The sequence below is a fragment of the Acipenser ruthenus genome, chromosome 25 (assembly GCF_902713425.1).
Source record: "Acipenser ruthenus chromosome 25, fAciRut3.2 maternal haplotype, whole genome shotgun sequence".
Classification (NCBI taxonomy): Eukaryota; Metazoa; Chordata; class Actinopteri; order Acipenseriformes; family Acipenseridae; genus Acipenser; species Acipenser ruthenus.
The window spans coordinates 27872048-27895479 of NC_081213.1; the positions used below are offsets into that span (position 1 = coordinate 27872048).

Here is a 23432-nt window from a genome sequence, read left to right on the forward strand (position 1 = left end):
GGCTGTGTACGGAGAGCTGATTTAGGGTCGCTCTGATTCTCTATAAACCGATGAGTGGAAATCCAAATGTTGCTTCATCGCTTTATCAACCGTAATTGAAGGGAACCATCCAGGGGGCAATTCGTAAGCCCTAATAATAGATTGCAATCAGCCAGGGCACTGTCATCTATCCAGTGACAGTTTCACTGAGACAGAAGTCTTAATAAAGTCAGAGTACAATGCAAAAAAAACCTGTTACTTTTCTGTGCTTTTAGAAATGATTACAGAACAACGACACAAAGCCACAGAAGACAGGTCACTGAAGACACATGACCCCCGAACAATCAGGCAGTTTAATATTGTATTTCTTGCTCTTATTGTATTACTTGTATTGTAACACTTGAAATGTATTTGCTTACGATTGTAAGTCGCCCTGGATAAGGGCGTCTGCTAAGAAATAAATAATAATAATAATAATAATAATAATAATAAAAATAATAATAATAATAACAATAATATATTCCACAGCCAGAGTGATTAGAAACACAAGCAAACTTAATTCAACCAGCAGCTGCTGGCTGGGTAATTGCAGCCCTACCCCAGTGGGGCCAGGCTAGCGTCTGCTGTAGGTGGTATTCCTGCGATACGGTGGTCAGTTCTCCTTCGTCATAGCTCCTCACTGAACAACTGCATGGTTGTTGTGTGTAGAATGGCACAATACTGCTCTTGTATCTGCTGTATGATTTCTAACTTTGTCTTACTCTGTGTGCTTGACCTATTCTCTATTCTCTGCAGGATGGCTGTCCAGCATCCTCTCTTGTGATGTTTTTGATTGGATTCTGTTGTAAGAGTGTTTGTTAGTGTGAGGGCTGAGATTCACGCTAGCTGTGAATTTGAACTAAGAGAGACAAATTGATGCGCAAAGGGAAGCATTTTATTATAAGGGAGTAAAAACAAACAACATCCTTCAAAATAACAGACATACAAAATATATACACAGTTCCAAAAAACATATCAATTTACATTACAAAAACAAAAGAAATTAAATACACAAAATATTAACTTAATAGACGTACCCATGCTGTCAACATATTATTATTCATATTATTCTCATATTATTATGAAGGAAGTCATCCATCGCTTTCTGATAGTAGATGTGTCGATTACATTTACAGGACGTAAATGAGGTCAAACTGCTTCAGTAGCATTGGGAGTTTTAAATGATTTCCGTCGTATTTTAACTAGCACTGAAAACGCATTCCCGTGTTAAGCAATGTCTGAGAAGTGCAGGAGTTCCACTTTGCAGACGTGGTCTTTGCTTGTCACTCTCCAAACATCTGCTTCTTTTGTAACAAGAACAGAATGTCAACACTAGATCCGCTATCACTGGGCCCTTCTATGAAAGGAATGTTCATGTTTCTACCTCTGCATACCACCTGGCAGCATAGTTTAAACATGTACAAAGTGTTGTGAAACCTACCAGTACCTTCTTCAAACTCTACATTGCTACCTATAATGCTTCAAACATTAATCCAGCAGTCACCAGCACTAGGGGTGTGACAATTAAATGCATGACATATCGTATCGCAGTAGAGGTATGTATCGTAGCTCATTGTAGTTCACCAAATGTTTCTTGAATGAAGAAGTGTGTTTTATACTGTAGTTGCAATTAATGCATATTCTTCTTAACTCAGTACATTTTTGTCTTTTGACAAAAGAATCCATCATTAAATGATCATTTGATCTTATTATGCGTGTGAGTAACCCGTCAGGACTGTCACATGTATCGTGATGCATACCGTGACATGTGTCATATTGTGATATTAGTGAATCGCTTCCCACTGAATCAGCACCATAGTGAATAGGTTTGTAAAATACATTTGCTTCCAAGACCACAGAGGCCACTAATTCAGGAATTCAGCAGAGAAGTGAAAACTGTAAGTGAAGATAGTTCATCACACAGGCCAGTTCAGTTTCTGATTGTCTTTCTGATGCTGGGAGGAAGTTCTCTTCTCACCTGAAGAAGAGACCTTCGTGGTCCTGAATGCTAGTGTATTTTATATAAATATTCAGATATCCAGGTGACTCTTTGTTGTACAACTTGCACGTGGACCAGCGTGGCTTATTCTGCTGTGTATTCCAAAGTTCAAAAGTATATTCAGGTAGGATCTGTGTTTTTGACCAAGACCCTTCATTTTCTGAACATCTTAAAGCCGCCTCAAAGGAAACCGACTTAAGATGACAAAAATAAAGAAGGGGAAGGGATGCAGTCTACTGTAGAGGTCTGGAAAGGATACCCGCACCCCTGTCCTTTTGAGGGTTTGGATTCACACAATGCCGTTGTTACCAGAGAAATCAAACTGCCTGGAACTCACAAGCAGTGCAATGAACAAACAGGAATCTCAGTGTAAGTGGCAGGACTTGGGAGGTGGCAGGTTCTGGGACAGGCAATCAGGCTTTTCCACTGACCTCACCGGATTCTTAAACAATGAGTCAACTGCTAATGCAACTCATGAGGTCTCACCAGCCCGTATAATCGAGCGTGACAGTGGTTTAAGAAGCGCAGTGGACAGGGTAATGGAAGAAAGGCTGCCTGAAACGGAGGCCATTCAGAAACTTGATGCAACACGATTATTTATAATAACTGCGCCGTTATGTAGCTGTAAGAAATTACTCGGTCATTCTGATTTAATCTAGGGCTGCCGCCACTGCGGGTAATAAAGCCTGGGAGTGATTTTACTGTGGACCCTTATTAGACTCAAGGAAGGGTTCCCTTGTCAAGTGAACCTGGAAGGCATCATGTGCACAGGGACACGCAGCGGGCCTTGGTCGGTCGGCATCCTTCATAATCGGTTAGCATTGCAAAAGCTGCATGCTGACTTTACAATAACCCCCGTTCGTGGAAAGAAAAAGATGGACAGGAACTGAGAAAAGAGGAAATGTGTCAATACAAAGCAGCTCGAAGCAAGCTGTAGGCTGCAGAAAATGTGCCTCTTGGATGGGACCCCCAGAACACATTGCAGCCAGCTGAGCAGCCCCCCCCCCCTTCAAAGGCAAGCACGCTAGCTTTGCACTCCGTGTCCAGCCTGGAGTGATTTTCAGCAGGGTTGCTGGCACCCAATTCCACTGTTCTGCGGTTCCAGGCACCTTGCCACTCAGCCACCGCATCAAATCAAGCGAGCATCTGCTCTGAACCCAAGCCTCTTCCCATGTGGGAGCGGCGGGCTGGGAGGAACCCTTTGATCTGCTGGCCTGCTTCCTTCAGGGAGCCTTGTTTACTGTTACTACATTGATTCCAGATCAGAGCTGTGGATTACTCACAGTGCTCGCATCTCCAGAAAGCCTGATTAGTGCTAGCTTGGACTGTCAGGCACAAGTCAAATCTGAGGTAGAGCGCAGTGATTTAAACCATGTTGTGTTAATGCCATTATAACTGGGGGAGAAAACTGGGAATTTGATCCAGTTGGGATCTAAATCTGAATGCGTCTCCTAACAGCAATACTGTGCAAGCCTGGGTTACTTTCTACCTTCAGCAATGACCCAACTTCTTATATATTGATAAAAAAGACTACATTTTGTTTTTTAATATAGCCCCTTCCACAGTATAGCAGCTTTATTGACTTGCTGCAGAATTCCAGTATCTTGTATAGAACTCTGTTCTATTCATGTGCCTTTCCAAATCTTTATAGTGCAAATGTTTCAGGTTCCCATGCTTATAACTTTGTATTTTCTGTTCTGTGGTTTAATGTGCTGTGCTGTGCTGTGCTGTGCTGTGCTGTGCTTTTACCATTACGAAGCATGCTGCAGTAAGCTTTATAGAAGTTGGTGTGAGGAGGATCCTGATGATCACATGCTCTAGTTTACTTTACTAGTAAGAGAAAATCAATCTGCTGCGTAGTGATTGTCAGATTTTCAGCGTTATTGTTGTCTTGTCATGTGATTGAGTACCATGAGGAATGCTTCCAGTTCAGCATCTGTGAAACAGCTTTTCTAATGATAACTGTACCACTTCTAGCCGAACTGCCAGTGGCACAAACAGATAGTAGAATTGAAATGAGCAGAACTGACATCAGAGAAATCCATGATAATATTCCTGAAAAACACAAGCCTGAAATGAATTAGCAACTGCATAAGAAACATAGATTACAGCACAAATCTTTTATAATTTAACAGCAGATGTAATCAAATCTAATATACGAATGGGGTAATAAATACAATATATACAACAATAACGAAACATATCAACACTGTTTTACTGTCGCTGATTGCGAGGCCAAATGTCTTCCAGATTTCTCTTTAATTCCAGAACGGTTTTCTGTCTCAGGCATTCGTGGTACCTGGGTAAATACAATCTGATCTGATTCTTAAAGTATTTGCAAATCAACTCGTACTAAATGTAAAAAAAAAAAAAAAACTATAAAGGTTCTATTTTGAAGGAAGTGCAAAAGCAAATAAGATAATTGCTAAGGGAATACAACTAGCAAGAAACTACTCCAACCAATAATTTAACTGATAACTGATCCTTACTGCATATATATATATATATATATATATATATATATATATATATATATATATATATAATTTGTCATTTTGTTTGCTGAGAACTTTGATACATTCTCCATCTAGCTTCTTCATCATGTTTTGTACCAATGCTCAACCACACTTTACCATGCTTTTCTACACTTGTCTATTCTTCTGCCATGCTTCGCTACATCGTAGTTAATCTTTCACTGCAGCTGAAAGGTGCAACCCCCAGACCCAATACACCACTAGCCTCAGCAATCAAAAGCAATTGCTGTTCTCCTTGTGTTTGGAGCCACTGACACATCTGAAATGTGATACTAGTGCAAGCTTTCTCTTAACCCCTTATTGAGTGAGTCAGCTGAAGCGGGCTGAATCAGTGTTCTCATTCCACCTTGTGCTGATCAGCCACTGGATGACACAAAGCACAGCAGTGGTCGCGTTAAAACAATAATAATACCAATAAAAAAGCTTACAAAATAAATTAAAAAGTAAAGGGGGGGGGGGGGGGGAGTAACTGACCCCCTACTTATAGAGCAGTCTGCATGCTGTGCTCCATTGCTGTCTCCTGGAGAAGCATGTGTTTTGCAGCAGGAGAATGTTTCTATTGAATTCCTGACTATCAGGAGGCAGCGTCACTGGCACTCATACCGCCGCTGATGCTGCTAGGTGCTGCGGGGCGATCTCAGGGACTTGGGCTGCACTTTGCTTCGGTTCTTCCTCCCTCCCGGCGTCCCTGGCTTGAGCTTCTCGTTGCTGCTCCCTCGGATGGACCCCGGGCGGGTCTTCTCCTTCTTTCTCTTCTTGGTCTCCCTGCGCCACACCTGCTCGCAGTAGTCGTCCATCTTGGAGGGGTAGTTGATGAGGGTCATGATGTCCCGGTACCAGGGCTGCTGGCCGTGGCTCATGGGGGAGGGGGGGTGCTCCCAGGCGGCCCCCTCTCGCTCAGGGCTCATCACGCTCAGCTGCACCCTCAGCGCGGTCCAGCGGAAGCCGTGCTCCTCCAGCTGGCAGTAATAGGTTCCTGAGTGGGCTGGTTCAGCCCGGCGGATCAGAATCCCCTGCTCAATCAGGACTAGCTGCTCTCCTGCCGTCACCTGGAGAACACACACGCGCACACACACACACACACACACACACACACACACGCACACAAACCAGTTGTTAGAATCCAGTCCCCTTCCCCTTAGAAAAGTATACCCTAGTAAAAGCACAGCAAAGTGTAATGAAGCACAGTGAAAGCACGGTAAAGCAAGACCCTCAGAGCCATAACAGAACAAACTTTTGTTAACATTTTGGGTTAGGTTTATTAGTTGTATCCTTATAAAAGTCTCCCCTAGTAAAAGCATAGCAACATGTAATAAAGCACAGTGAAAGCATGGTAAAGCACAGGGAAGCATTGTAAAGAATAGCGAGGTATGGTGTAATAACAATAAACATGACAAACCAGGGGAAACTATGTTAAAGGCAAGCATAAGAAACAATGGGAGAAACATGATAAAATGCAAAGATAGCACACAAGAATACTGTGGGGAACGTCTTAGACTGCAAACATGCTGTGCAAAAATACTGTGGTAAAAGTGTACAAGTCTGTAGAGACACACAATGAAAACGTTTGTACACTGACAGGCATCTGGATAAGGTTTCATGGCAACCGTTTCAGTGTATTACATTGACTAACCATTAACACTACACGAGCACCATGTTAGTTAGTTAGTAAGTCGTAGTTAATAAATATCGTAAAAATAAAGCGTGACCCAGTAACATAAATAAAGAAGTACAGAAAACCTGGGATGGAACTGGCTCTCCTCAAAGCCTTCATTTCCCATTCCTAACCTTTGAACAGGAAAAGCTCTTGCTCCTCCTGTTAGTTTGATATCAATGACTAATCCGAATACATTGAATGTGTTTCCTTTCTAAGTCTTTGAATAACTGTGAACGCTGACTGTGGAGGCAGCTCTCTAGTTGAATGGTAAGACGTCCAGCCTCTGCATTGCCATGTAATTCAATGGGCTAAGATGACAACCAATTACAAGCTGTGACCACCCCCACACTCTGCCTAGCCCTGACCAGCCCCCCCAGCGCCCCTCACCTTCTCCAGCTCCTGGTTGGTTTGGTTGCCCTTGCGCAGCCAGGTGACCGTGGCGTGCCGTGACTTCGGCAGACACTCCAGGAAGGTGCCGTTTCCCTCTGCCACCACCATCACCTTCTCCTCCGGCTTCACCTGCATGGCAGCTGCAGACAAGGTGAGAGGTGTTGAAAGATTGGAAAGTAGCATGTGGAAGCACCTCCCAACTGCTTTATTTGGAGGTTTTTTTTTTTATTTTAAATTTTATTGGTGTTACTTGGTGTTAATCTGGCACAGTGATAAATGCTTAATGAATAGGGCGCTCATATGGTAAAAACTGCAAAGATGTCAAAATGAGTTTCTGTTTCTTATGCAGGGAGATCTACATCTACTCATCTTACTTCATTAGTAGTATTATTACTAGTAATAATAATTATAATTAGGGCTTGAAATTTTCGACTTTAACCAATAATAATCAAAAAAAAAAATCCTGAAGACCTATTTAGAAGATTCGAGTTTTATTTTTTTTAAACAGATAAACGTGGATTTGGTAAAATATTTAAAATAATATCAATCAATCAGCAATTTTATGCAATTACGTTATAAGCGTAATTTGCGTCAATGTGTAATTTGCTTAGCAACGGGCTTAGCGACCGCGAACCCACCCAAACAAACCTGCAGCCTGGTGCTGCCAGTTAGTTTTTAGGGTGTTACGGTTTTATTCAGAGATGAACCAAAAGTTCTTGTAAATATAAACTTGCTGTACAGTTATGCTTCTTCTGATGCATATTAAAGAGTTTCTTGTGTACAATGACTGCCTAATTATTATTATTACTATTATGATTAACATTATTATTATAGCTACATAAATATCAAACCTTAATCAGAGTGCCATGATGAATGTTTAATATAATGATATAATTACACTGAATCAGGAGGAAAGCGTGTATTGTGTGTTTAACCCTCAGTGTAACAGCAGCGTGCAGTAGAACCAATTTCTCCCACTTCAGGGGGAGCTCGGGGGGTGAGAGGGAGACTGGGGTGGCAATGCAGCACAGGCAGGGTCTGTTGTTTCAGCCCTTAATTAATTAATAGAGCTGTAAGAATCACTCCCACAGTCTCAGTGCCTCTGCAGAATGAAGTGTTTGTTGGTTTAAAGCTTCACTCCATCACAGACAGGATAATTATAATTTCTCAGGGCTTCAGAATGTGCAGAAAGGGTCAATTACCCTGTGCCTGCTGCAAACCCCAGTTGCATGCTATTAACCCAGCAGTGCTGAAACGGGGTCATTAATCCATTGCTGGCTGCTCTGTGGGCTCTTGCTTTGTGTGAACAGACATGGCACCACGCTGGGGCTACAGTGAAAAACAAGCAGTGTGTACTGGTTGAAACTGTTACCACTGTGGTACCAACAGCAGCGTCACACCATTGTAGCTGCCCTTGTGCTGGCAGTGTCCCTCAGTACAGCACCACTGCACTGGTATTGCATTAGATCTACATGTAAGGGTGGACGCCTCTCACCTCCTTGGCTGTAGCACTGCACCAGTGGGTTTCCACTCCCCCCAGCCTGTCTGGCGTTCCGTCTGCAAGGAAAGCAACGAGAAGGTTTAACCTTTTATTTAAGGGCCAAGCGTTTCTCAGTGGGGTGCTCCCCCAGGACCAGTTATTGTTTTTGCTGTAGTTGACTTTTTTTTTTTTAACGGGTTCACCCAATCACGGGCCCAGAATGACACTTCAGTATGATCGTGTTTACACCATCACGGCCCTTCCAGGGTTAATCTCAGAGAGTACCGATACACTGAACATTGCATTGGGGTCTTCCTGGGGGCTCACCTGCGGGCGATGGGGATGAAGGGGCTGCAGGACGTCCCGTCCCAGGTGCAGTAGGGGTCCCGAGCCAGGCAGCACTCCGCACAAGCCTTCCCGTACAGTTCACACTGGTATAGAGACAGCTGGGCCAGCCCGCCCCTTGAACCCACGTACAGCCACTGCTGCAAAGAGACCGAGAGGGAGGCAGCCCACATTATCACCCACGGCTACTTTAAACGCTCAGGCGGTCTACAGTCTGTGAATCAAATCAATTCAGGATCATTCTCTTACCCTTTTCTGGGACAGAGCCATCGAAGTGATTGCAGATTTGTCCTACAGAGAAGAAGAAAAAAATGGTTTCCAGTTTATCGTTGTTGAGACTTGGAGCTAGCAAGAGCCTCAGGACACAGAACTCCGGAACACTTTGGAACGTTAGTTAAAGTTCAGAATAAATAAAAAAAAACTGAACGAAATGAAATGAGAAAGAGACAGGGCAGACAGGACTGTAAGTGCTGGTCAATGGGGAGCGCCTTACCTGGAAGACCTCCAGTTCCTCCAGGGTGATCTCCTGAGCTTCCTGGAGTCCTTTTGTCAGATAGATGGATTTCAGCACCACGCCCGTATCTGTGACAGCAGGAGACACAAACTCAGAGTCACACAAATGTGAGGGAACACCCTCAGAGCCAGAACACAACAAACGTGTGTTAACATTATTGTTTAGGGTTATTATTAGCATGTGTTGCCTTATAAACATGCCCCATGGTAAAAGCATAGTAAAGTGCAATAAAGCACAGTGAAAGCACGGTAAAAACATAGGTAAGCATTGTAAAGAATACTGAGGTATGGTAAAGCATATTATTAAGTATGGGAAACCAGGGGAAACTAAGGTACTGTAAATGTTTAGTATAACCATGGGAAAAGCAGGGGAAACCTGCAAAAATACCATGCGAAAACACAGTGCTGAACTTTTAAAAGGGTAGACGTATTATTATTATTGGTGTTATTGCTGTTATAGGCATTATTATTATTAAACAGTCATTTTATGTGCAGGGTCTATCCGTCACAGCAATCTGTCCTGCCAAAATGTTTTTCTGAATGCCTGGCTGAAGGAAGGTTTTGTTCGTCGACACTCTCAGCCCTACAATAAACATAACCTCTGCAGCTTTCCTAATTGGGGAGGGTATTTAATGAAATCATTCAAATTGTTCAACAAAGTAACCCTTTGTTGAGTGTGAGCACAGCAAACAGACAAATTAACCTCTCGTCAGCCCCAGCCTTGCTACCGTCTGGTTATTAACACACAGCATGCGATTAATCATTTAGGTCTGTAATTGCAAGCGTTATTGTTGATAAAGGAGGGACAGACGTCAGCATACAACACATCACTCTCCCAGTTAACCAGTACCAGTAAATCATAAAACCCAGTGCCCTTCCTAAACTAACGGGAGGCGTTTCAAATGGCCAGTCCAATGGACATGTGTTAGCAGCAGGCCTTCTTCCAAGCCTGTCTTTGTTGTGGCTGAGTTTAAAGGGCATTGCTTCGAATTACAATGTCACTTTTTGTATTATTTTTTTCACTTTCCCTTACGTTTTCATGACATTTGCAATCGTTCCTTGCACAGCTGCTCAAACAGACCTTTCGAAGGTGCTGTAACTTCCAGTTTCTTCTTGGAATTTCCACCCGGAACGAGGATGTTAAAAGTTCCAGCAGCTTCAATAACGTTGCTGGGTTTTTCCGAAACAGTTCAAAACCCTTTCCAGAGGTCGTACAAAACTACTCAGAACACTTACCAATATAAACGAAAAGGGAAGGTTAACGATCGATCTAATTCATTCATTTCCCAAGTCAGGGGCATCCCAAACCCAGAATCCCCTCCAATTGGTTGTGACAGCACAGCTGGGGATGAAGCCGGACCCCTTGTAAGGATCTGCGAATCGAGAGCATGTATCGCCCGAGAGGAACGCCATGCTTTCTCACCTGTTCCTATGAACATGATGTCATACTGCCCATCCACGGCCTCCACGCGGTCCACGGTCAGCCTGGAGAACTTGTAGTCCACCCCTATCCTGACCAGCAGAGGGCGCCGATTCACAGGATACACGGCGTCAAACATCAGCGGGTGCGTGCGGCTGAAGAAGATGACGTCGTCTGGGTATTCACGAGTCGACCTGTAGTTCCCGTATGTGCTGCTGGGGCACTAGAGGGCAGCAGAGAGCAGACCAGGTTAGAGGCTTCAGATATTCTTACCAGGACTAGAAATGTATTTGCTTGACAAATGTCAGGAAATAACGGCTTCTATTCATCCATGTGTCAAACCAAAAAAATTCTTGATTGTTGAAGGGCAGTTTACTAACTCGTTGTTACTGATCAAAGCATCATCTGAAAAGAGACTGTGTACCACAATCCTTGTGAAATTGCTTGCACCACACACAGTCAGATTTGCAACACAAATCCACTATCCAATAATCAGAAACTGCAAGCGATTCAAAACATGTTTTCACAGTTTTTTTTAGGGGGGGGGGGGGTAAACTTTAATGAACCACTCCCCATTTAAGAAAAAACAGAAAGAAACACTCATCCCTGACAGTTAGAAGAACAGAAGCCGCTATGACTAATTAGCGCAGTTACTTCGTTTGATTAAGACCGTTAACTTACTGTGCCGGGCCGTGGGAAAGGCACTCTGCCCGTGTACTCCACCCACTTGTACTCTGGACCCTCCTTGTGTGAGAAATGCCCTTTAAACACTGTCACGATGTCCTCCATTTTATACACACACACCGCCGAGCCGTTCAGCACATTGCTGGGAAACGAGAGGAAAGTTCAGGGAGTTACGCTTTGAAACGGCGACCACAGTTTCAGCAGAAACAGCAAGGGTAAAATCAGCTCAGCAGTTTACTCTCTAGAATTATAATCAGAGCAAGTGCCTGACATCTCAAGCCATCTCGTCTGGCGAGTAAGTGGCTCAAGCGGTTGGCATGTATGCAGAAGTTTCATGTGTCTCCCCAGGTCAGAAAAATTACACAGACAGCATGTCAGGGACGTCAACAGTGTTCCACTGTAACTTTGTAACCATTCTTATAAAAAAAGTGCAGAGTGAAGTAAAAGCATGGATTAAGAACAGGTATGTTTCAGTACAATTATGATAACTGCATAAAACAAAACAAAAAAACAACAAAAAAATAAAGCAAGCGGGAACCGATGGACAAGTTCCTAATGAATTCCAGGGGGCTGTCATTGCAATAACACATGGAAAGGTTTGCGTTTCAATAATTGCTTCCTATTTTCCCGCTATACAGATTCGATGGGGATCTGTGAGGAAGGCAGCCTGGCAGAGCACTTCAATAGGAAATTCACTCCAGCACAATTACTCAGAGAAACTGCTGCGCACACTTCTGGACAAGGCAGCCAGAGTCCCTGCAGACCGCAGCCAGGAAGTCGTGTGGTTTGGTACAGCAATAATGCTTTCCTCCGCTACCTACAGTCAAATCTGACGGTCGGCCCTCATCATGATCATTTTACTCGCATTCCTGTGTAAAAAAACAAGCTTGAACAGTTAACATGAAACCACTGGCTTTTGCTGTTTCTAAGTAATTCTGTTGATTCTTTCAATCTATGAGTTTGTTTCTTTGAGCACGAGGAAGGCGCCACTACATCTCACATTGAAACACTATCGCCTGTATCTAGTCTGGATCTCGCGCAAGGGATGCAGGCATGCTGGTACCCTCTGTGCAGGAATGCTTTTCAGATAGCACTCCCATCAAAGCACACACCACTGAGGCTTTCAGATAGCACTCCCAACAAGCACACACCACTGAAGCACAGGATTGAAGCAAGACGTGAGCGCTAGCCCTTAACAGCTGCAAAGCAATCTGATTCACTACCATTATCCGCTTAGACCACGATGTGCCATTTCATGAAATATGATTTCATTTCTCTTCTTTCCAAGTAAAGACTGTTTATAATAAGTATGTACTGAAGCTGGAGGTCACCTCATCTCTTTTTAGTTCTGTATATTTATGACGATCGCAAGAAGACATGAGACAGGGTCAGCTATATGTGTCTTTATAAACTTTTTATATAAACCTTATCAAGCAGCAACATCAGCTCCAGCGTCCACTTCTTGGACAGCGAAACCCTTCACTGTGCCAAAAAAATAGCAGCCAAAAACACACCCCAGCTGTCCCGGATTCTTAGACGCCATCTGTTAGTTTAAATCCCACCTTTCTAGACCCCAGATCTTATCGCCTCTAGTTTATCTTTAGGGTGCAGCTCAGATGAGTTATTTGGGTGGGTGACAGAGGGAATGTGGTAGTAAAGAGTTGAATCATCAGATCAAAATTAGTCAATGAAATAAATCAGAATTATTATTATTATTATTATTATTATTATTATTATTATTATTATTATTATTATTATTATTTAATACCGCAGCAACTTCCCAAGGACGCTCAGGGGAACCGAAGGTCAGTGAGCATCCTGTGATCTCACAGTCAAGTCAATCGCCTCTTTACACCCAGGGATTCAAACCTGCACTCCCCTGACAGTATGACTCACCCTGCACACCACGTAGTAGTGCCTTTACCAGGGGAGACAATCAAACTGAATGGGGGTAATAACCAATCATTTCACAATCATTTTATAATAACATTAGCTGTATAACAAAAACAAGCATTGCATAAGAGTGTCTTATAATGGCTTTTTTTAATGCCGATGGTCTCCCAAGCAGCATTCAGCCCTTTTCCTCTGGTCTGGAGTTAGTTAAAGGGAAATTAGCCTACATCCACAGACAAGTCTGAGTGAGCAGCAAGCAATGTGTGTCCCAGCGACAGCAGTAAAAAAAAGACTTGAATCATCACAATAATTCACTCCAAATGAGTTCAAATAACTGCCAGTTGGATTTGTCCCATTTTCAAAGAGCTTGGCTCAGTCCACAGTGGCTGCAATTAGGTTACAGTTCTCAAAGCGCAATGGTTAGGCAAGGAGGAGAAAGCGGAAACATTTGGGCCAAATCTGAGGTCTCAGTTCTGAACCAAAAGTATTTGGAAAAAGATCACCACATAACGTCTTGGATTCAACCATCATACAGTACACACCAAGCAGTTATTAGTCATACAGTTTCCGTAGAAAATACAGTGTGGTCTTTCTTCATAAAATGAGACATCTGCTTATTATTAAAAAAAAAAAAAAAGTTAAATAATATATATTTTAATATATTGTAATTTAATTTTGAAAAGATGTACAGATGTACAGATGTACAGTTATTAATACCAACAAAACAACAACAGCATATCTGTTAAGTTTTTAAAGTTTCTCTACATTTAAAGCAGGAGTTGCACATTTAACCCATGGATGTCCTTAATCATCTTAATGCGGCACTGTAAATACTTCGGGCCGAGTATGCGGCACCGTAATCCCTTCGGGCCGAGCCCAGCAGACAAAAGCAATGACCCTGAAAACCAGCGTGAATATTTCAACACATCGCCAAAACCACAGTTGCTGGGTGAATTCAGCCCCTGGAATGGACTCCCTTGTAACAGCATTAATTAATTGCAAGCCATGTTTTTGTGTAAAGAGTCCGTTATTTGACAGCGCGAGGACTGGACCTGTCCACGCCTGAAACTCCGGCAGGACAGGGTGGGACAGTGGCGTACCTGGATGTTGTGAAAAGCCCGTAGATCAATGGATTCTTCTTGTTTTTCCCGTGAAGAATGAAGACATCCTCTAGAATGAAAACATGGAGACACAATTTAACCCCAAAAGGTCACATTTCTATGATTCTGTTTATTGATTTGCTTTACTAATTGCATCCTGTTTGCCACATTATCCCTTATATACAGTAGAAGTACCCAGACAACACCCACACCGCTTGCCTGAGCTTTGTTTGGGGTGTGACGAATGCATTCCTTTTTTTTTTGTCTTCTCTACAAAAGGGTGATAACGCATGGTCTGTTGATTAGTCCAGTCATGCGCACAGGAAACAATTGGACTAAATACTGGTGGCCTCACATTCCTGGAATTCCATGGCAATTGTCTTGGGATGGAACTGATAATATCTCAGGGTGAGGGGAAAGGTGGGTGATGAAATTGATGATTTATTATAGAAACATTTCTTCCTTGGAAGAAAAGAGCAAAACACACACACATATATATATAGTCTGTACCGGCCCGCACGCCCGTAACACCAAGTCTGCAGTCTTTTGTCATTTTTCCATTCATTTGAGAATCTGGTCCCTACATTTTTTTTTCTAATCTGTGTTGATGGATTAATAGAGCTTGATGTTCACAAAGCTGTTCAAAAAACTACTGCCATCTAAAACAAAACAGTACTGCATTTATAGAAACTTTGACTTTGACAAAAACAGCTCAGGAGTTAAAGCTTTGTGTTATAAGGTAGCCCTTTATACTGTGGAAGCAGTTTTAAGGGGGTCTGGTCGTGGCCCCATAACACCATTACACCAGAACCACCATTGCTTTTAAGGAGAAACACAAACAGCACGGTCTCTATGGCTTCTGACTTCAGTCAGCAGACTCCCTGTACGAAACTCAAAGTATTCCTTTGCACTTCAGTGAAATATCTCCCGACTGGGGTTCACCATTTGTAATGTTAGTGAACCTATATACAAGTTTGCACCTTGTTTAACATGACACGGGGCAAACTATTGGAAATCCTTGACCCTGTGAGTAAGGAGCTACAGTAAATGTCGTTCGAGTGATGTCAGGGGCGGGCCGGCCGCACTGTGGAACAAAGGCACTTTCACAGAGGGAGTGTTACAGTTTCCTGGCAAAGCTCTCCAGCCACGTGTCCAACTGCAGACTCAGTCCTCTGGAATTACACAAGGAGAAACAGACAGACCTGAGACTGTGGGTCAAGTCAGAGCATTTCTTTCCATGTGCGGACTCAGTAAGCGTGCTGCTTGTGATGGCTTGTGAGCCTTGCTTTGGCAGCAGCTGTAGAGCAAACTGGTTCTAATTTGCAGATGCCACGGTGCCAATATTTTTTCCCCAGATAGGGTTTGCTGGCTCTGAAGGCTTGTTAGAGTCGTGTTTTAGTATTTGAACTATAAGAAGACTTTATTTCAATGCATGGTCTATTCTCAGTGGATGTTCCCCATGCTCTCTCAATCTGAGTGGATATAGCCAGGCTATTCTGCTGGGTCCATGCAGGGTACCCTTTTTACCTCTCTATTCTTTACAGTGCTTACCTATGCGTTACCACACTTTCACTGCGCTTTATTACACTTTGCAATGCTTTTACTAGGGAAAACTTCTCTAAGTGTAGTTTCCTTTTTGTTTGGTAGGGGTCTATTTCAATGATCTAAACAGTCCTTAATACCAGTGCACTTCAACTTTACATTTATTGATCCCCTTATTAGCAACACTAAGTACAATAAAAATACAAAGGCTAGCGTCCCTTGTAGAGCAGGGTTACAGGTTTTAGTGGTGGAACTAAGATCACTTTAACTGGTCTGCAACAAGCTAATTCAGCCTTTTGCTTAGGTAAAGTTGTTTTTCAGTAACATCCTTAGACCTCCCACTTAGAGTCTCATTCACAAACAGCTATCTGCAATCATCTTCTTTCCTTTTCTTTTCTGAAGATGAATCAGCCCACTGGTAACGTCAATAATCTTGTCTCATCAACATTTGCAGCCTGCTGAAGATATGAATGCCACCCGGCTCTGCGAATTCCAATCAGGGTTTAATCACAGGCCACCTTGGAGTGCAGGAACCAGAACTCATCCAATCAAAGCCAGGCTGCTGCTGAAGTGACGGGGCCGTTTCCCAGTCAGAGCCGCAGGTCTGTACGGCACCAAGGAGAAAAGCACCTGCTAACCTGTATGCATAACAACTGAGGCTGAAGCACAGGGAAACGGGCAGGAAGCTGCTGCAGGGGTTGGAACACCTGTAACGGGCAGTGTGGTGCGATGCACTGCTGTTCTGGATTGTGTTCCTTGTCATGAGATGAGATGAGATTAAAAGCTCTATAACCACAAATGCAGACGAGCCCAGAGGTACTCACGGAGCTCGTCGAAGTGCGTCTGGATCCCCTCCGCCCCGGGGATGGAGCACACCAGGCGCGCTTTGAGAAACGTGCTCCACTTATTCACCAGGCTGCGCTGCCCGCCGATGTCGTTCTGAAAGAGAAGCACAGCAGCATGCGTTAATACAGAGCCGGCCCAGGCAGGAAGAGGATCGTGTAAACTGTGCGCGTCACCCCTCTAACATATCTACAGTGTTATATAGCAAACTGGACCACGTCCTATCTCACTTACAACTAGCGACCTGTGCTGACAATGTATCAGCCAAATGTTCACTACGTGCTTACTGTATGAATGGGGCATCACTATAAACCATATACCTTCATTGATTTATGTTTAGAGAGGACATTAGGGAAAGGCTGTTACCTGTATCTGCGCTTGGTTTTGTTTCTGTGTAACAATGTAATTATATATAAACCATTACATGATTTCCTAATGCATCTGTTTAAGTATCTATTAATGACACATTCAATTCATATAACTGGTCTGTTCCTGATAATGTTGTCTGTGTTCACAGTGGATTTGTATTGGTTGTGGGTGGTTAATATGTATATGTGTAGAGTGCATCACACAGTACTGATTGCTTCATATGAATTAAAATGCAATTGTGCAGTAGCTCCGACGTACCTGCACTGTAATTAACGTACCTTTAAATAAAGTGTTACCAAGCACACTATATTGAAACGCATTTCAATCACAAGCACTACCAGTAACTTCTTGGGAAATAAACAAGCCCCTATCTCAGCCTTACTGCACACAATCACATGCGGGTCAATGTGAATATGAACAGCCAGGAATGAGCTTCTCAATCCCCCACTGACGACCCCACCCCCTCCCCCATCCCCCATGTATGCATGTATGAATGCTAACGCTGTATATCTGAGAATATGTTTGTATTATAAGATTGCATGCATGCTAGTTCAAAATTGAAAATTGTCTAAATTGTTTGTTAGGTACTAGTTTTTTTCCATTCAGAGACCTTCAGAAACGATAACAAGCTAATATAATAATAATAAAGCAGGATTCACCTAATCTCTTCTGACTTACAGAGAGCCTTCTTGAAATGCTTTAAATTGGGCATAATTGCTGCCAGTGTGTTTCGTGGCCGGGGGAAGCACAGAACAGCTCTCTGGGCAGCGGCAGCGACAATTAGCTGAGGGGAGTTACAGTGTAAACAACTCTGAGTCTCTCCGACAAGAGAGTCTGGAAAGGGCAGGGGCAGGGCCTGCTTTGGATCCAGCTCACTTCCTGTGAGGGACACTTATAGAACGGACTGCAGACCCACGGAACTGGATCCTGTACGCCTTGAAAAGGTGGAATTCAGTTTGATCAATTGTTTATTCTATGCTTTGTAAGGCAGGTTTTTATATTTGTAATTCTAAACGTACAGTGTGTATGGCATGTGTGTGAGCACCCTTTTAGTGGATTATAGTCTTCACTAGATAAAAAAATCTAAATATTTGGCACAGAATAAAAACATTCATTGGTGACTCCTTTTCTATTATAAATAAACTTTGCTTCATTGCAACAAACATCAATGTATTTTGTTACAGTTTTCAGGAAAGATTAAGGTTGTTGTTTCCTTTTTAACCTCTCTTAACAATTTGTAAAAATGTGTTTTTTGCTCTCCAAGCAAGCAGCCAATTTTAACACAAAAAATGTGATTTTCACAACTCCTTGACTGACTAAGGTGTAATTACAGAGGTCTGTAGCTAGCCTCAGCCCCAGTGTGTGTGTGTGTGAAAGGCGCTATATAACTGCGTACCTTGCAGACGCGTGCCACGCGGGAGTACACCACCTTGCCACCGCCGCTCTCTGCCTCCTGAGCGCGCTCCGTGAAGAACACATACACCTTGTCGTCCTCCTGGTTATCGCTCTCCGAGACGGGCGCCACCTTCACGAACTTGGGGTCTGGGGGGGGGGGGCGAGAGACAGCGTAAGAACAAGGGCACTGTGTGAAGCAAACGGAAGGAGAGTGCTTGGAAATGTTTACCAGGAGAAACCTCTAAAACAGTGACTCGCTGGCTAGGGACCCCTGTAATACACATATTTATAATACAGCAGTAATCCACCAGCACCACTGACATCAAAAGGAAACGTGTTTGAAGTTGCTTTGAGATTCATTCAGGAAAGCTTGTGCACAATAATGCTTCAGACACAGGATCTCTAACTCCTTTGAATTTTCTTAACGGAGCAGAATTCCTGAAGTTTCCTTGGAGCATACCTGCAGGATTCATTAAGGATTTTATTAGCATGGAATTCCATAAATAACTCAGAAGCCGAACTACTTAATAATCCCTCGGGAAAGCTGCGCTGGCGGGAGTGCACAAGCAGCACAAAACAAGACAGCGCGCAGATTGTACTGAAACCTTAAAGATAGATCTGTAGCTACATCTGTTACTCTTAAAATACAATGCCTTGGTGTCTGTGTGCTGGTATAGTTTAGAGTTCTGCGCAGTCTGCTTCAGTGCCCTGGTTTGTTTTCAGGTATAGCTGCAGGAACACATCATTACTTAAAGGGATGCTGACCAAAGCTTTTCTTACCTCTTATTAGCTTTAGAAGCACCATCACTGTTCCTGTTCTACCGTGCTGAAGATCTCTTGGTTATTTGCATGCTTTTACCAGAGAATCAAGGCTACTGATTAAAAATGCTGCACCCCAGCACCAGCACCTAATCATTTCCCATGCTGTAGGTCACGGCCTGATCGCAGTTAGACCACAGGAGTGAATCCGACCTACAGCATACAGAAAATGATTATGTACCCATGAGATATTCAGCAGAAGAAAAAAAACAGTGAACATGCTGCCAGTGCTGATAGCAGATTTTACTGATGAATTATTTCCCTGTTATATGACTGCATTCAATCAGTCTGTGTAGATGGTGCAGCACTGTATAGATGCATATAAAATGGTTTAACTGTGCGCAGGTTTTTTTGCACTTTTGATAACTTGGCGGCGTGTTTCCGTGTCCTCCTCCTTTGTCTGAAAGTTTGATTGCTCAGCGCCGTAATGCAGGGAAAGAAAATGGCTCTTAAAGCAGCGCTGTATTTTTGGGTTGAATAAAGCACTCACCCTGCAGCCACTTGGAATCGTACTGCTCTGTGCGGATCACATGACGAGCTCCCAGACTCCGGAAGAACGCTGTGTCCCTGCTCATGAAATCCGAGGAAATACCAGCGTAGAGCTCTCCGTCTGCAATCAACAAACAAGGTTCATCAGCAAACACCGTTCCGCTGAAGCCTGCTTCAATAAACTGAAGGTGTGGGTATTCATGAAAGCCTGTCTCATAAGAGGGTTTGGGATTTTACACTGCTGACTCAACGTCAGTGAAAGATTTACGGGTAACGTTTTGTTGCATGTTCCATTAGTAATAATGTGTTTGTGCTGAAACTGCTTGGATTATTTCCAACATGGGATGGAACCGCCTATACACAGACACACAGAGGGCTGCCCTTGGCAAATATCTTCCAAGTAAAGGCTTAATGTGAATCCAACTCTGCACCTGAAATAAAACACAGCCAGGTTTTATCAGGGAAGCGATCCAAGCGGTCTTGGAAATAACAGGAAGAAGAGTTTTCACTCTGCAAATTTGTAATCTACTTACAGGGTAATTTAGCAGTTTGCAATGCTTTCCCTGTGCCCACTGTAGTCTTTACAAAGTCAAGGCTTACCCGTGTAATGGAGACGGGCGCATCCTATAGTTATAGCTCTTCTAGGCGTGTTGTTTAGTCTTTCCTTTTGGTTTCCCAACTAAAAAAGTGAATGAAAAGATTTCACTTGTCATATGGTTGGATCGCCGTTCTTTTTTTATCAGGCTACCATACTTTTCTACCATACTTTGGTAGAAGTATGAAATATGTTTCGCTTAACTCTTAGTCACTCTACTTGGATGCAGTTTGGACCACACAAAAGCCCCCAGGCCTGCCAAGATGCGCTTAAAATAAACTGACTCTCCACCCTGCACTGGCTCCTCACAGCATAAGTATACTTTCAAAAGCGGTTTGTCAAACAAAGATTAAGTTAAATAAAATATTGCAGCAAGCTCTTCGAACCAGTCCGATTTCCCTGCAGTGAGGGTCAAACCAAGCAGAGGTTACAGTTAATGAATGTATATAAGCACACAGTCAAGCCGTCAAGATCTCATTTCTGTTTCTCCGAGCAGACTATGAAGCAGAACTCCCTCACAGCCAAATGCTCAGCTTTCTGAAATTCATTTCCCTAATGAAACCGTATAGCTGTGTTCATCTTCCAAGCTGCTCGGAAAACAAATTGCCCCATCAATCTGGTTTCCTCTCCAATCATAAAGGGAATCTGTTTCCCTGAAAATAAATGGGATGCCTTTACTGTGAAGCCAGCGCGGGCGAGAAAGAGACAACAGCTTCAGACTTTCTGCAGATAAACATATCCTAATAGGGAGAGCCTGCCTGCACTCAGTATTCACTGCATTCCAAACCTATTCCTCAGAATACAAGGAAAACAGGCATGGCTAAGGCAGTCTTTACTGGAATACTGACATGTGTCAGTCCACAAACACAGATTTGTATACGGGATTGTAAAGCCGGTCAGTTTCACATATGAACCACAGGGGGCGCCAGTCGGCATATGACATGATCAGGACGGATTAGGAGATGCAGTCAATATTCTAACCCTGGTGACTGCCTGACAGTGGGCTACCATGTCAAATGGTAGTATAATGATAGACACACACACGCATGGCATATCTCTTGACTGTATTGAGTTAATGTACATGTCCTAAATGCCAGGGAGGATGGCCTGTCCGTATCTGGGCTGAGCTGAGATTTAACCCCAAGGATCTCCAGGCTAGCTGCTGGGCACTTCCCCTGCTGTGATTGATGTGTGGATCTGTACTGGTGGTCGATCCTCACCTACAGCACAGCGCAGAGCAAACGCTTCCACAGAGAGAAATCAAGCGGAAATCGCGAAGACAGAAAACACTCCTGAGGTGTGCTCCAATAACGTTTGCCAAAAGAACAGCGTGACCAGGAGCGTGCTGCAGCGAGAAGCTGCTGTGTCGTCCACAGCCATCAGGAAAGACCTGGAAACGTGCTTTTCAATAGGCATGAGAGCACGGCCAGTCAATCAGCCATGAAACAGTCAGACCATGAAGGGGTTAACAGGTTAAACGCAATAAACACACATTTGAACGTCTGAAGTAGGATACTGCTGTAAGAGATATATATATTGCTGTGCTGGAAGTCAGAGTATTCGATCTATAACAACGAGGTAATCTTTAGAAAAAAACATTTCCTGGCCAAAGCTAATGAAAATAGTGATGCTGGGAAGGGCAGCCATGGTGACAGACAGCTACTGTTGAACTGAAGTAGTAAAACAGACAGGCACACTCCGCAAGGCCTCCAAAGCAAACAGGGTTTCAGACTTTCATCTGGGATGCACACACACTCTCACACTGACAGACCCGCTCCCTAAAGAGAAGCTGGCTGATCTCAGAGCACAGGCTCCTTCACACACTCTCACACTGACAGACCCGCTCCCTAAAGAGAAGCTGGCTGATCTCAGAGCACAGACTCCTTCACACACACTCTCACACTGACAGACCCGCTCCCTAAAGAGAAGCTGGCTGATCTCAGAGCACAGGCTCCTTCACACACACTCTCACACTGACAGACCCGCTCCCTAAAGAGAAGCTTGCTGATCTCAGAGCACAGGCTCCTTCACACACTCTCTCGCTCCCACTCACCGGTCATGTCGGTGGCTGTCCTCTGTCGCGGGTCGTACGGGCACTTCCCCTTTCCACACTCCGTCTGTCCTGGGCCCAGGACCAGCCTCTCGCTCTGGGGGAAGAACACGGTGAGGTTAGGGAGGGGGAGGTGGAGGGTCACTCAGTATTACAAGGTGCTAAAAAAAGCAGTTATTAAGGATCATTTCTGGATTACATCATCACCGGAGTGCTGTGACTGCACCTGGATCTCTCAAGGAGTATATTCATCACAGGACACACACACTTGAGCAGTTTAGCTTTTTTTTTTTTGTTTTGTTCCGAAAGCTAATGGACACAGTCTAGACTGAAACGCTTTTGGCTTGTAATGAAACGCATTAAAAATGTGAGCAATGCAAGTTCTTCAGGTCAATGCCATTTATCAACGCTCTGAATTAAGCACCCACATTTTCTTTCCATAACTCATGCCAGGTCGGCCACTCCAGAGGAAACAGAACAAGTCAACACCCATTGCATGAGTTTCTGACAGTCCGTGATTGTGACAGGTGTCACCGGGTTCTACTTCTGACTGGGGATTTAGGCTTACAGTACCTGCACTGACTGCACACAGCCAGGGGATGTACTGTCCAGTAGATCAAATGAAAAAAGATCTGCAAAGTCTGCATGTGATTGTGTGACGTGTCATGTCCACTAGACCTGATAAAGCAGAAGGCTCTCAATGACAAGCCTGGACCAACGTGCCCCATCTAGACAGTCTCCAGGGTGCTCCTGAAGTGGTAACCTTTACAGAAACCCTGCATAGAAACCCTGATCACTGGACTACACGTGGACAACCAGCCCACATATAAGCATTGTGGCTTTGGTAACAGGGCATTCAAATTGTATTGGCTAGCAAATGTCCAATTACAGTCTATTTAAGACCAGGCCTGTGAAACTAGCCCATGGATAAAACGAAACATATCAAAATAATCATGATCTAAATGTGTCTCTAAGCTCTGATAACAAGGTGCAGCGAGCTGGCCTGTCTGTGTTCTGCATGTTCAGATGAATAGAGTGAAGGAGGTGTTTGTTTGTTTGTTTGTGTGTTCTCTAAACAGAAAGGCTTTGCGATTGGGTTTGAAGTTCAGAATTTGTGAGCCGGTTATTGAAGCCAGCGGTATGTATCTGACCCTCGGAGAGGGTTCTCTCTGAAATCTCGAGCACTGAAAGATCATTATTGAACACAGATGGGGTTTGGGTTTATTCCAGATTTCTGGACACTTCAGAACACGCACAGCAAACCCCCTTGTTCTTGTACTTCACACGGCAGCGAGCT

The 23432-nt window shown here is 43.6% G+C and overlaps 1 protein-coding gene across 1 annotated transcript in view; it reads right to left on the minus strand.

The window, feature by feature from the left end:
- Nucleotides 1-891: 891 nt before the first annotated feature.
- The window catches only part of LOC117412312 (semaphorin-3A), a 48187-nt gene continuing 25646 nt past the window's right edge, over nucleotides 892-23432 (minus strand). Inside the window, exons 6-18 of the mRNA XM_058999981.1 lie at nucleotides 22139-22232; nucleotides 19492-19611; nucleotides 18184-18329; nucleotides 16400-16514; nucleotides 14034-14103; nucleotides 11038-11182; nucleotides 10360-10579; nucleotides 8917-9005; nucleotides 8673-8714; nucleotides 8406-8563; nucleotides 8094-8155; nucleotides 6596-6738; nucleotides 892-5600 (exon numbers count right to left, since the gene is read on the minus strand). Of these exons, the coding sequence (XP_058855964.1) occupies nucleotides 5169-5600; nucleotides 6596-6738; nucleotides 8094-8155; nucleotides 8406-8563; nucleotides 8673-8714; nucleotides 8917-9005; nucleotides 10360-10579; nucleotides 11038-11182; nucleotides 14034-14103; nucleotides 16400-16514; nucleotides 18184-18329; nucleotides 19492-19611; nucleotides 22139-22232 (1836 nt within the window). The 3' untranslated portion in view covers nucleotides 892-5168. The remainder of the gene's footprint in view (nucleotides 5601-6595; nucleotides 6739-8093; nucleotides 8156-8405; nucleotides 8564-8672; nucleotides 8715-8916; nucleotides 9006-10359; nucleotides 10580-11037; nucleotides 11183-14033; nucleotides 14104-16399; nucleotides 16515-18183; nucleotides 18330-19491; nucleotides 19612-22138; nucleotides 22233-23432) is intronic.